At 38.5% G+C, this 14,939-nt stretch overlaps 1 protein-coding gene across 1 annotated transcript in view; it reads left to right on the forward strand.

The window, feature by feature from the left end:
- The first annotated feature begins 360 nt into the window (after positions 1–360).
- The window catches only part of sh3rf2 (SH3 domain containing ring finger 2), a 30,882-nt gene continuing 16,303 nt past the window's right edge, over positions 361–14,939 (forward strand). Inside the window, exons 1-4 of the mRNA XM_028459853.1 lie at positions 361–655; positions 893–1,272; positions 10,636–10,926; positions 14,080–14,175. Coding sequence (XP_028315654.1) covers positions 916–1,272; positions 10,636–10,926; positions 14,080–14,175 — 744 coding nt within the window. The 5' untranslated portion in view covers positions 361–655; positions 893–915. The remainder of the gene's footprint in view (positions 656–892; positions 1,273–10,635; positions 10,927–14,079; positions 14,176–14,939) is intronic.

Below are 14,939 nucleotides of genomic sequence, written 5' to 3' on the forward strand. Positions count from 1 at the left end.
GGGAAGGATTTAAGATGTATTTCTCAATGTCTCCCCCTATCATCACCGCCACCATTTTCTTCACTTTTCAATGATGTTGAACATTGGAATTCACATCTCCTTGAAAAATAATTATTACAAGCGCAAATTTTTTGACTGAAAATTTAGCAGCTCGGACTTTATATATTTATTTCCAAGATTTTTATTCAAATTAAATAATCTTAATGAATGCTTAGTGTTAAATTAAAAATAAATTCATATGTTAATACATTTTGCCTTCAAAGCAATGTGGTGGTGCTTTACTGATATGTTTTGTATTTTCCAAACACTGTCACACAGCCCTGTGAGTATTTCCGTGTCACTGCTAAGGGTTAAACTCAGTCCCACATGACGCTGAAATCCGACACGGTTCCTGTTTGATGCTTTACAGTACAGAGCAGGTTGCCAGTTATTGTGATTGTAGTTCCCACAGGTGGCTCTGCTGAAGTCACTCACATGGTATTTATTTGATTAGTTTAAAGAGGTTTATTACACCGATGTGACGCACTGGGCTTTTTACGCGTCGGTTCCATTGTGAGCCGCGCTCCGGTGCGCACTGCGTCACGGCGGAGTTACGCACTTTATAAAAATACGACTTTTTGGGATCTGTCCCCGGCTGAGAGCTTAACACACCCGTGTGAGTATGTGATGTTCGTGTGCGGTGCTTGTTACTCAGGTGTCCCGCGGTGTTTCTCACCTGTGCGCTCAGTGGGGCCGTCATGACACCTGTTACTGTCAGCACGGAGTCATGCGTTTTTACGCTGACTGGTTGTGTATACTGACCCAGCAGCTCTCTGTGTTTATGGGGACTTTAGTCTGGAGCAGTCACTTAACGCTCAGCCACTAAATGGGCTTTTCACTCTCTCTCCGTCAGTGTGGTGGACCGCAGAGTGTCAGATGTACCCTGAGGCGCCCGTCTCTAAGAGCAGTGCGAAAATGGAGGAGCTGGCTCTGATGGCCCTGCTGGAGTGTCCTCTGTGTCTGCAGCAGCTGGATGTGACAGCCAAGGTGCTGCCATGCCAGCACACCTTCTGCATGTCCTGTCTGCAGAGGCAGGGGACCGGCCTGAACCAGCTGCTGTGCCCACAGTGCCGCGCTCCGGTCCCGACCAGGACGGTGGATGATCTCCCTGAAAACCTGCTGCTCGTGCGGCTCCTGGAGGGGCTCCACGTGCCCTCAGGTCCCGGCAGGAACACACACACAGCCCGGTACGCAGTGCCAACCAAAGGACACCATCAGCAGGTCCACAGTGAGGTCAGTGAAAGGCCTAACACTTGTACAAACAATGTATGAAACTTAGTCTTCACTTTTACTAAGAGTGATGCAATAACACACGTGTTAAACTCAAGGCCCGGGGGCCAAATCTGGACCTTTAGGTATAGTTTTTCTCAAATGGGGGGTACGTGTACCCCTATGGGTACGTGATGGCACTACAGGGGGTACTTGAGTGGAGAGTTAAAATTAACAAATAAAAGTTTAAAAAAAATATTGTGATATTAAAATGTGTGTTTTTGATTAGAATGGTAATCGTATTAATAATGATGATGAAAATATTCTTGATTGGGACATGAACTGAAAATATAGGGGTCAGTCTTCCTCCCACACCAGGTTGGAAATGATCAGAAATGATAAAAATGTTTTTTCAACCTTGGGGTCACCTAGAATTAAAACAGGGTTACATGAAATGTCTAGTAATTGTTTAAAAAAAAAAGGTATTATTATCTCAATTTAACACATCACACACAAAAAATGTCTCTGGGGTCACCAGAAATTTGTGATATTAAATGGGGTCACGCAACCCAAAAAAGGTTGGGAACCACTGCACTCAATACTGTTTTATTCCACGTACAGGTATATACAAAGTCATTCATTCATCACATCGAGAGTTATTTTTATTTTCAAAGTTTTTTTTGTAGTATTCTGAAAAAAATGTTGTATTTGGACAAAGCGGGTAGTTTGATTCAGAAATAAGAGAGTGTGGGTACTAGAGCTAAAAATGTTTTATAACCACTGCTTTAGATCTGTTTTTACTCCTAAACATAAGTTACAGTTTGTATACATTGGAGTGAGACGTGAAACATAAGACATGACAAGGTTTGGAAACCACCACCATATAAAGTTGTAACTACATGACAATCACACATAGAATAAACTGGATCCATTGGATGACGGATGGGAAACCTTCCCAATCTGGCAACACCAATAACAATGGTAATGAAAGAAGGTGAATACCACACCCGTTCAGAGATTTTTAAATGTTAAAGATTGTTCAACACGTCATCACCAAAACTGATGTATTTCAACAATACAGGCTGAAAAAAGATCAGGGCCAGCCTCTCTTTGAACCAATGGACACCATCGTATCACAGGTCATCAATTTATCTTAACGTTGAAAATACCTATGAAATACTTACTAAAAAAAACCAACCAATGTTAAAATAAAAAAGCTCATTACATTTTTAGATCACAACAGTTTTGTGTGTAAAGCCTTCACATGTGAAATAAAAAGACATTTAATCACAAAATAATGTCATGGTGAAAACATAACAGAAATATCAGCAAATTTGAACAAACTTGTGTCTTTTATTATAACGGAAAAGAACTGGAGGTCCCTATTTGAATAATACGTGCACATCTTGCTGTGTACATTATGTGTTACACTACAGTTGTGTGCATTTTTAGACTAACCAAGGATTACAACACTAATTGTACAATCCATCGTCTATACATGCTCATTCTCTCATGGTCAGACAACACTGTAGCTTGTCCCAATGGACTCAATGCAGATGTACCCTGCACAGGTTAAAAGTCTCACACTGCGCCAACATTTGCATTTTGAAACTGTATTTATTTTAATTTTCATGCTCAGATTTTATCTTATTTTTTGTGGATGACAATAAACCTAAACCTGAACCTAACTACAGAAATGTACACACAGAAACCGTAGACACACCATTTAAAATACTGTATGTATGGCTTATAAACGGCACAAAGTAGATAATTGGGTTAGGTAATGTGGAGGAGGTTTTAAATTTAAATTTGAGAAACAGGAGGGAGTCCAACGTTTTTATTCCTGAAAGTTGTGAGTATTAAAGGGGAGCAGCAGATCTGAGGGTACGGAATGGGACACGTAGAGACAAGCTGGTCTGAGGGTGTGGATGGCTTTCAAGGTATGAAGAATAATTTTTAAGTTGAGATGGATTATAACAGGGAGGCCATAGAACTGCTGTAACCAGAGTTATGTGTCTGATAGTGATGTTGGGGATTGTGTAAGGATTATCGATCAGATTTACTTCATGGAAGGATTTGTGTAAGGTGCAGGAAAGGAAATATGCCACTTTGTCCTGAGGATGGACTTTGTTGTACAATCATGTGACTTGTTTTTTTCCTAGTGATGTTTCCTATTGGTGAAAGGAGCAAGTGGGCAGTTCTGCCACTGCACAGCTCTCTGATTTGATGGATGGATTGAGCTGTTGTTATGGTAATACACAGAAAGCACATCTTAATTTAAAAGAACAGTGCCCTTACGTCTACCTACAGTACATCTCTGCCAAATTACTGCAGGGTTTTCAGATTGTGTACAAATACAGTATGGTTTATAGCAGTGGTTCTTAATCTTATTGGAAGTACTGAACCTTGCCAGCTTCATCAGTGCATTCACTGAACCCTTCATAATTGAATAAATATCATGATTTTTGTTTTCAAACCACGAGGGCTGCCAAATTACAGAAAACATGGCTTTGGCCTGTTTTAACATTTATTTATACCTTAAGACTGATGTCCTCACCTCCATGCCAGCGGCTCTCCCTGCACTGTGGCCTCCTAATGCTAGTTTTAATTAACCAGAAATTCGAAATGAAAACTAACAAGAATTTGGACAAAATACATTTATTTGTCAATATTTCATTTCAACCAACTCTCCATCATTTAGCTGGGGACATGTCTCATGTTGTAGGTGTTTCTCTCAGATTTTGATGAGTTGATGACAGAGGCAGGAGGCTCCCACTTAAAACACTGTGGCCCAAGGCAGTGCTACCTTTACCTCAGCTCTCATCGTCTGCAACAGAAAGGAGGTCATTAAAAAGCAAGTCATGTAAAAAAACTTTAAAACATAAAGTGATTTTTGATTTAATGAATTTCTTCGCAGCAGACTCAATGTCCATAGAAATACACTATTACATACAAAAATAATCAAATAAGAACAGTTCAAATGAACATTAGATTAGACAAGGCATTTGTTTCATTTACTATGTATTTATGCTGATATAACCTACAAGTGTAATTCAGCTTCTACCAGTGTTCATAACACTGGCTCAACATGTGTTTTGTGTGAAAGTTACTAGACGGCTCGTCAAGACCCCCCTTACGTTGCTTCTGATTGGTTTATTATTGCGTAATGCCTGCCGTGGTTGGTTAGATTTAGGCACAAGGAAACATGGATTGGTTATCTCGGTCACTCAATCAGAGTTACTCGAACTACGGCAAGCCGCGAGGACCAAAGTTCATTATCATGAAAAAAATAAATAGAAATGTCAAGTGTGGAGTGTGGTGTGAGAATGCGTCAAATTGCGTGACTGTCACACTCAAAGCGTGACACTTGGCAGCTCTGTATATATTTTATTCAGACACACACAAAAGCCTAGGCTGATGTTTTACTTTGTTCAAAACGCTTTGAATTTGAATTTCTATAAATTAATATTTAAGAATACAATTTTACATTATCATTGTAATTTATTTTATTAAATTAGTTCATCATTGAAATGTATTTTTGTTTAACACATTTTTACTTTGCCCGACCTCTGCTGAACTCCTGAGACTGACTGAATGAACACCTGCATGGGTTCAATCAAACCCAGGTTAAGAGTAGACTTTACATGATCAGGATTTTTGGGCCAAATCACCGATCACCTATCGGTGAGATTCAAAAAACGATCACCGATCCGATCATATGAATTCAGGTTGGTTTTTTTTAGGTACCAACCGAATTCCTTCGATACTACCTGATACAGATTCATGGAAAATCAAACGGGACTATGTTTATGGACCTTAACGCAGCCTTGTGACTGTGAGGGAGTGGAAAAGTTGAAGAATTTCCATGCAGGACATGAACATAACATTTGTTGTCAGTGTGTGTGTGTGTGTGTGAATGCGTGGCCCTTTAACTGCGAATGAATGCACTGCTCGCTCAACCATGTGCGGAGTGAGGGAGCATGTGCCGTTTTTAGTGATTGGCAAAATAAACATTCTCAATGACTGCTGTGAGGCAGACCACACTGGAACTACTTGAAACCTCAATTAGCATTAGCATTAGCATGGTAAAACCTGCTGTTACTTATAGTCCGTATTCACAGGTGCACAGCGGGGATGGGGTGCACACCTGTGTCCACCGCCGCCCTGAAACAGACAGAAGTGTCTGCTATGAAAGCGAAAGTAAACGTGAGGCATCGCTCTGCTTTAGGACTCTCACTTTTAACATGCTCGGGCTGAATAAACAAACCAAACGTCCAGTCCTTCGCGGCTCCGCTCCAACTGATCAGCATTTTTGCCGTTTGCTCATAGGTTTTCACCTTTGTGCACAAATGTGAGTGAAATAAAGCCTTGCCAAGTAAAGCAAACAACTCTTCAGTGAAAATTGAGACGATAAAACAATGCAATGGGAGTATCTACAGAAAGTTTCATCACGACAATGACGTCATTGATTGGATCGTTTTGTTCTCTGTGGTATAAACTTGGCAAGGCATTGTTTTAATTATCTATTCACAATGTTGTGATTGTCCCATTGTTCTGCTATCAGGGATGCACTTTGTATAGGCCGTTAATATTTAATGTAAACTCTCCACTCCTGGTCTAAAATGCCCCTCATTGATTTCAAGCACAGCTTGTGGTGTCGTATACATTACACTAAGTTCTTAAAGACACAGAACATAATATTCCATCCAAATCAAACATGCCTGATGCTTTGCTGGCTTCATCGGATCCTTCACACTACGGCTGCTCAATTAATCGAAATTCGATTATGATTTTGATTATTACACCCAACGATTACAAAAAATACCATAATAAAAAAAACAAATAATAAATAAATAAATATTTTATTTTTTTTATTTTATTGTTTTTTATTGATTTTTTTTTTACATATGCTTTATTTGCTAAATAAAACAAACCCACGATTTCGGACATCTACAAATAATAAAGCTTGCCACACACATGTTATTAATACTAACTTTGAGTTGTTTAATCCATGCACATGCAAGCTCCTCCCCTCCGCCCCGCCCCTCTCAAAGCCAAAGCTAGCCTGCAGGCTAACCCGAGGGAACTTGAAATATGGCAGGAGAAATGCAGCAAAAACACTTGGTGCACAAGTGACAAGTCAAATTCTCTTCTATGGGAACACTGGGTTTGATGATGAAGACCCTGAGCAACCACGTGCAATAAGTGTTTTGTTTTGTGCAAAAGTGAATATACTTGATTTTTAGTGTTTGAAGGATTTTATTTATGTTTAAAGAATATATTTTATGTTTTTTTTCTACAAAAAAAAATCAATAACTTTTTGGTTGACAAAAAATCGTTTGAATAATCGTGGTTTCAATTGTCACTAAAATAATCGTGATTATTATTGTTTCAATAATCGAGCAGCCCTACATCACACACTAAGCTGCTGATTGCTGTGGGAAATTACCAGGAAGCAACAAGAGGTATGCAACTTGTCAAAATGTTTTCTTTGACGGGTTCACTTGAGCACATTTGGTAAGCTGCTTGAACCGAAACCCATTTTATTTTTTTGACATTGAGTCAGAGTGTTAGCCACGTTTAGCCGTTTATGTCCACATTGTTATTTATGATAGTATTGACGAGCTGCTGCAGATTTTTCAGTTGCACATTTGTAATCTGAAAGTCCCATGTGCCACATTCTTGTCGTACTGGAATGAACTGAGATCGGATGATCAGATAAGTGCGGGACGACAGTGAACTCATTGCTATCTTAACAAACAATGAAAAACAGCTTGACATAGGGCTGAGCGATTTTGCCCACAAAAAAAAATCTCTCCGATTTTTTAAAGAAAAATTGTGAGTTTCGATTTGATTTTCGATTTTTTTTTTTTTTCAGTGCACTTAAAATGACTGCAGACATCAGATATACTGACAAAAGTACAACTTTATTGCTGCGATTGTCCTCAAGAGGTAAAATGCATCGAACAATCCCAAAATAAAAAGTAAATGAGGCTCTGTCATTCAAATTTTTCAAGCTTTAACCCAGGTTTAAGCAACAGCAACTTCACAGTAGCTTAAATTTTCTGATTAAGAAATCAGATAACTACATATTTTATAACATTACAAATGAAAAAATAATAAACTCTTCCCTTAACATCTCATCATAGTGTGAATAAAACATTAAATATGCCTGTGGCACACATATAGCCTACTCAAAGGGTAAACAAATGCAGACAAAGTGGGGGCTGTCTCACATCGCGCTACGGTAACCCACAAGGACGGAATGCGAAAAAGTCCAAAAAAAACTGTGGTGGGAAAAAAAAAAAAAAATTGTGTCTGTATAAATGTAATTATGTTAAAATGTTTAAGAATGTAGGTTTGGATAGTAGGTCCAAATGTACCCCATTTTTTTGAAAAAAATGCACATCTGGATCCGATCTGGATGAAACTCGTTGGGGTAATTCAGGAACCAACACGACATAGCTTGAGTAAAATTAATAAAGATCAGTCATTACAAAACACTGATTAAAATTTTGCCCATATTTCTGGAACTAGTCCAGAATCAGTATATTGATCAGGATCCCCTCTAAAAGTTAATAGTATCTTCTATGGTCTAAAGGACTATCTTTGGTTAGAATTTTGTTGAAATTCTTTTGACATGATCCAGCTAACGCACAAACAAACAAACAAACAAACAAAAGAGCAGGGTTAATAATTACATACGCCACGTTGATCTGAAACAACAACAAAATTACTTCCTGCCAAATCATCACATTTACTTTAGATACAAATTCTTACAATTTTATGAAGTTCAAGTCTTTTTATTTTCACTGTTGCAGGTTATGTTCAAACTAACTACCCGATTTAAACCCTTTTAACTTCCACAGAAGATTTTAATAAATATTAACTACACTCTATAGTTAGGTTGAAGCAACAAACCTTTGGTTGTTTTCATGAGTGTGAGAGACACACCTTTTTCGGGCATTCGAGGGTCATAAAGACAGATCACGGTTGAAATGTTCCCAGTTGTTTTATTGACTGTTGCTAATGTTTGGATCTCGAAAGTCAAATACAGTTTGTGGAGTTTCTGAGTTAAGGTTAAATCAACAGTTTGAGTTCAATTCGAGTTCAAGAAGTGTGTGTCCATGGGCTGAGATTCAGTTTCTAATGATCTCAGAAAGAACTGGAAAGATATGCAAGATGAACTACAAATACAGCCTTATTTCAATGTAGGGGTTCATTAAAGTTGGACTGTTCGCCCATTAACAGAGAATAGATTAGTTTTACCTTGGTGATAATGTTTTTATCTATATGGATTAAACAGATATAATGTATAAATTCTTCAATAAACCTCTCAGAGTTATTATGTTGACTTGGGATGCATCATTTGATAGACTCATTAGAAAAATAACGTGATATTACAATTAACACCAAATAATCACTGGCCTATTTGACACACTTACTGGTTTTGTCTGTTGCACAAAAAAAACAATTTCAGATGTTCTATCAGAGTCAAATATGTGTTGCCTTTGTCTCTTGTTGAGTACTTGTAGCCCTAATTTGACAACAGAAAGAGTTAGTACAGAGATACCAGCTGGAGGCAGCAGTCATATGTTAGCTTTAGGTCACGCACATTTGGTCTGGTGCAAATGTGTCAAATTTAATAAAGTCCTGAGTGTGCGGCTGTGAAGCAAATAATTACTATGTGGTTATTTATGATTCTTGGAAAGGAGGTGACTGAATAAATACCACAGTAAACAGTCTCATAACCAGTGACAGTGAAGCCGTGACAACAAGGGTTGGGTAGGCACGTTGCAAATTTAGACCACCAATGACAATTTCATATATTTCTGCTGGCAAGTGTTAATCTAACAAAATCAACATCGTAAAACACCATTAAAGAAACATAAACAATTATTTAATATAGCCTCCATACTCTCCCAACATGATGTATCTCATGACACGGCAGCGTGTCCGTTGTTTGTGTTGGAAACACAGAGAAAATGACAAAAACAACAACTCGGAACAGCCTCAGTGAGGAGCATCCACAAAGCCAATCCTTCCTTTTGTACCACTCACTGTGGAAAGTACCAACAATGTTCTGACCTTACCTTTGCTGAAGGTCTGGTAGCTCAGGTGTTGGTCTCCCATCTTTTAAAAGCTGTCGTTTTTCCTCAAAAGAAAGTTTCTTTATCGTCTTTAGCGTCATCCTGCCTGTAGTGTTATCCCACCCACTCGCTAGAGAACGTAGCAGCGGCCACGCTTTATCAATTCACTACTGCGCTGTGAACTTACGTATAGCATTTAGCATAGCACGGTTATGTCCAAAGGCAGCGTAGAGAGCTGCCTTTTTACGTAAATGGTTTTCATCCTGGGGAAATGACGCAAACATATAAAAACACGCTATGGGAACAGAGGCAGAGCAGCAATGTGCTTTTGGGAGGGGGTGTGGCCTCATCCTGCCTTACAGCGGTGTGAGACTGTGCAGCATCTCTGCCGTACTAGGAAATAATGATGTTTAGTCATTTGGGCTATGAAACGCACAAAATGCTGACACTTTCAAACTTATAGGTACTGTAGGCTATCGGAAATTGAAAAATAAATCTTTAATAAATATATTATAATTAAAACAAATAATCAAAATATCATTTCACACTTGGGTAGGAACTGCCTACCTTGCCTACCCTGACTGCACGTCACTGCTCATAACCACGCATCACCACATCCCAAAAACACACCTCACACGGGGTGCTAACTATTGAATATTATTATTAACACAAGTAAACTATGTCATGCAAAAGTGGACTGGGAACACTTTAGCTGTCATATTTGCTCAATTTAAGGACTGAGCGTCTTCATAAAAAATCAGTTTGTGCTTTTATCTTTGAAATTACTTTATCACATAAGAGTCATTGGTAGATTAACAACATATACCTATTTGTCCTCTCTCACTATTACTGACTATTAAATTCTGAAGTTCCTTCAACCCTTAAGTATTTTATTAGTCATCAAGCCAAGGCCAGTTGTAGGATTTAATCATCTTTAAAAGATGAGTAAAAGTAGATATTTTGAGAAATAAATTATACCCATTTAAACCTATAATGTAATCATACAGGAGTGTTAACTTCACGAGTCAAATACAGTGCAAAGGGCAAACAAATGAGTCAAAGCATTAATTGTTATTATTTTTTACATTAACATAATGTCACGACTTAATACCTAGAATAAATACACTTTCTTAATACAATATGTTATTCTGTCCAATTAAGATAATCACAACCTTGTTTTTACGTTTAAAAAAGCCTTAGTATGGCTTTTTTTTCTGTATCTTCCTCATGCACTTTTATTTATTTATGCACATGTGCTTAAAAAAAATTCTTATTTTGATATTTGTCTGCTCCTCAGGTCACTCTCAGATCCTCGTTGTATAACCATGGAAACGACCCGTCAGCAGAAACGGTCCTCACTCCTGCTAACGTCACCACCTCACAGCACAGAGTAGACGACAACCCTCAGTATGAAGACGTTGTTGACAGTGGCAGTGCGTCCGTCACAACCCCGCAGGCCGTCAGTCAGAAGCCTCAGTTACAACCTTTCCAGCAACCTCAGACTGCGGCGCTCTGCAGGGCGCTGCGCAACTTTAACCCAGAGGACTCCAATGTGGAAGACAGTAAATATTGCCTCAGTTTCTTGAAGGTCTGTAACCCAAACTCACTTAGCATGACATACTCAGAAACACTCACATACAACAGATTTCCCATTTATTTATACAAGCATTGCAATCAGCTGCAGTGTGAAAAGGCAGACGGCTGACAAAAGCCATAGATAAAACTAAAGATTACTTAGACTGCTATACTGTAAATAAAAACACTGTACATGTGTTGGTACTGGTGGTGGAAACAGGAGGGTCCAAAAAAACTATTGTGCATACACTTGTGCAAACTCCATTTAGGATGAACCATTTGGGATTGAACCCTAATCTTCTAGTAGAGAAGCAGCATTGCAAACCACTGTGCTATTACACCAACCCCAATCAAGTAGAATACCTACTTATCATTTGAACTTCCAAACCACTCAGTGAAACAAACCTGTAATATTCACATTGGGACAGAAAAGGCTTCCCAACATCACCAGTTTCCTTTAGATAACCATTAACTATTATACGCAATCACCTGTCTGAGCTTACTGTGGTAGAGGACCTGGTGGGGGATAACTTACTTCATGAAACCTAGACAAAGATGTTATCCAGGCTAATCCAGAATTGCTGGATAAGTTTATCCAGGATGTAACAGGAAGAGTCATTTCACCCAAGAGAAAACAGTAGATCTTTCTGACCAGGCTAAAGTTCAGGCTTAGCTTATCATGCTGTTAATTCAGCAACGCTTCTTACAGTTATTTGAATAAAAACACATGTTACGTGAAATAATGGTTTAGAACTCAAACAAGGAGTATACCTGCTTTTATCTTTATATTCCTAACAGTAATGATATTGAATAATGAGTGACTAAATAATCAGTTAATGAACATCAGAATATTTTCCAACTGTACTGTATACTGTCACAGCAGGCAAAGGGACAGTGTGAGTATTTATCATGAATTTCATTAAAAAAAAAAAAGTAGTGTACTATTTATAATATTTAATTCATTTCTGATTATGAAAGTGAATTTAGTACAAATATCTTATTCCTTATCAGCAGAACGTGTCCCTCTTCTTCTGTGAACATGAATGTAAGGTTTAGTTCCACTAGACTACTCATCATCAGTTAATTATATATTATTTAATTTAATTTTTTCTTTAAACGCTGACTGTATAAAAAATCAGTTATTACAAGGGGTTTCCCGATCTGATATTGATATTGGATGTTGATCCGATATCAGCCAGAAAACGAATGTCGGATTTTATCGGACTGCATCGAAAAATCGCAGATATATATTATATTTATTCAATTATAGAATACTGTAGATATTATGTTGAAGGTTAAAATGTATGTAACCAATTGGTTAATAATAAATGTTGCTGACTATTGTTCTCTGTTTGAGTAACATCACATGATCAAGCGTTTTCTAACATTCCACACTACAAAATAAGTAATAAAAGCATCTATGATTTGTGCTGATATCGTATAGGATCGATATTGGCATCAGCCAATATCCAAGGCTATAATATTGGTATCATATCGGAAGTGAAAAAGTTGTATCGGGACATCCCTAGTTATTACTCAGCAAACACACATGGATCTGTGTCTGATCATACATGTGTCACTTGTTCTCTGTCTAAGTTTACAAGTTTTAAAATGATGAAACTGCAAAAAAACAAAAAAACTGCTCTCTTTTGTCCCCCTCTTTTTGCTGCTCAGTAATAAATGATGTCATGTCCTCCTCATCTCAGTATGTGTCTCTATTGACTGTAAATATGTGATCTACCTCATGGTCTTCTTCATCCTGTTATCTTAGATCTTTTAATTTCACTTTGGTGAAATACCCTTGTGGTGCTCAGTCACATTTTTGTGCAGCATTCTTACTGCATTTCTTAGCTGTTGCTTTGATTAGTTTATTTGTTGACTTTGATCATCAAAGCCAGCAGATCCATCATAAGGGCAGGCACCACTAACCAGATCCAAGATGCATTGGTATCTAGTTTATACTGCAGCAAAGATATAACATGGTCTCCAAATTACCATTTAGAAAATTCAAATCTTGAAAGACGTGAGACGTGATTGTACTTTCGTGTTGTGTCAAATTATTGTTGTCTAATTTCCCCCCTAACAAATACTAAGACACATTTTTGTGAACTTATTAAAACAGGACAGTAGTATGACTGAAATTCTTCAAACAAGTTTTTCAAGTAAGGATGACTTTATGAAAGGAGATGAATGTGCTGAAGATAAGCTACTCATTGGCGCTGTATAGATTTAACGTGTATTATTATCTGGAAAATCTTGAAAAACAATGAATAATGACCAGCTCTTTAAATTGACATCATAGTTTCGTTAAATTGAGACTAAAACTCAAATTTTTTTGCCAAAAGACTAAAACTAACTATAAATCAAAGCTTTGTTCTCAGAAACAAACACTGGCATTAGTCTCCATTTGAGAAATATGGAGTCACTTGAGGCTGTTAGTCATTTTTGGGGCCATATTAGATCAGCAGTAGAAGATTTCTAACACATGCTCAGTTTAAGTAATTACTAGTAATTAGGATGGATATACAGTATAAATATATAATGATTATATTTTCTTGCATTGGCATTCAAAATCTAAGTTGCAGTCTTTATGACCTTTATGGGGATTTGCTGAACTAAAACCTGACAGATCTCTTAGATCTCAAATCCAGCCATTTATACTCTAATTAAGATATTTCAACAGGCTAATGTCCCTTTCGCATTAGTATGTCTCCTTCATTCTTTATTATTATAGAATTAGCACACTGGAGTGGATGTATAACTCATTATGAGTCAGTTTCAATGTCTTTGGACTCACGCTCGCTGTGTTCTCTTATATAACATAGCACAGGAATGTGCCATTAGTGTGAAAGCACAAAAGATCCTTTTCTATGTTGAGGGATTGAAACTGTGATTTGTGGAGCTTAAGGTTTGAACCTCTGCTGTCGTGGTTGGTACTGATACCCTGAAGGATGTCAGAGGCAGTTACATAAGGGCCCCTGTGTGCTCTCCATTAACACACACTTAGGCTCGCTTTTTTTCTTTTGCAAGTGGTCAAATAGTTTTTCAGTGGTTGGCCATAGAAAGGACAGGGCCTGTGGATACAATGGGAACTGATGCTTTGCTCAGTCTCTGATGTGAGCGAGCTCACTCCTGCATCTCCTCTGAGCGTTATTTTCATTCACAGGGAGACATTCTCGCAGTCATCAGACGAGTGGATGAACACTGGATCGAAGCCAAGCTCGGGGAGAAAGTTGGGATTTGTCCTCTGCAGTTTACAGAGGTGAGTCCATCCTTCGTTCCCTCCTTCATTGTTTTTTAACGTGGCCTGTTCAGCGCGATTAAACTTGACACCTGCAAGTTTGGCACTGTGCTTTTGAGGGTCCGGTCCTGGCAATTAAACGACCCGTGGCCGCCGTCGTTAATTCCAGGTCACTGCCGGGACGCTGCCTTTGATTATGATTGAGATCCTTGGATTCATTCGTAGCTTGAATAAGGCTCTGGTGCTGCGGCAGAGAGCTGATCTGTGAAGCTCTGCTGTGTCGGCAGCTGCTCATTAGTGTGTGACTCTGTGGCTTTCTAAGGCTCACAGAGGTTGCTTAGTAAGCTGCTGTCATTTGTTTTCCTCCATACTCAATACCTTGAGGATTTAACTCGGGAGTGAAAAAAGAAATCTGCATTCTTTATACAGCGGGGTAACAGTGGGGCCGGATCACTCCCCTACTTTTTCTGCCTTTGTTTTTGTTTTCAACTCAGTACCTTTCCCCTTATGTCTGCCCTCCTGCTCTTTCTCCTCTTACAGTTGTTGTCTCCTCTTTCCACTCTCACTTTCTCTTCCCTGTGCTTCCTGAGCTCATGTATCCCTGTGTCACGCAGTCAAGCGTGAGGACACAGTAATGCTTTCTCCACTTGTGTGGCATAGCAGCACATCACTGTGGGGAGTGAACGCATTAACCCTGCCGTGGCATCCCTCTCTGCCTGTCAGATAGTTAAGCCTTCCCAGCTTGTTGGATGGTATTATAACATCCCAACGCTGTGCCTTCCCAG

This window comes from Gouania willdenowi, chromosome 10, assembly GCF_900634775.1.
Source record: "Gouania willdenowi chromosome 10, fGouWil2.1, whole genome shotgun sequence".
Lineage (NCBI taxonomy): Eukaryota > Metazoa > Chordata > Actinopteri > Blenniiformes > Gobiesocidae > Gouania > Gouania willdenowi.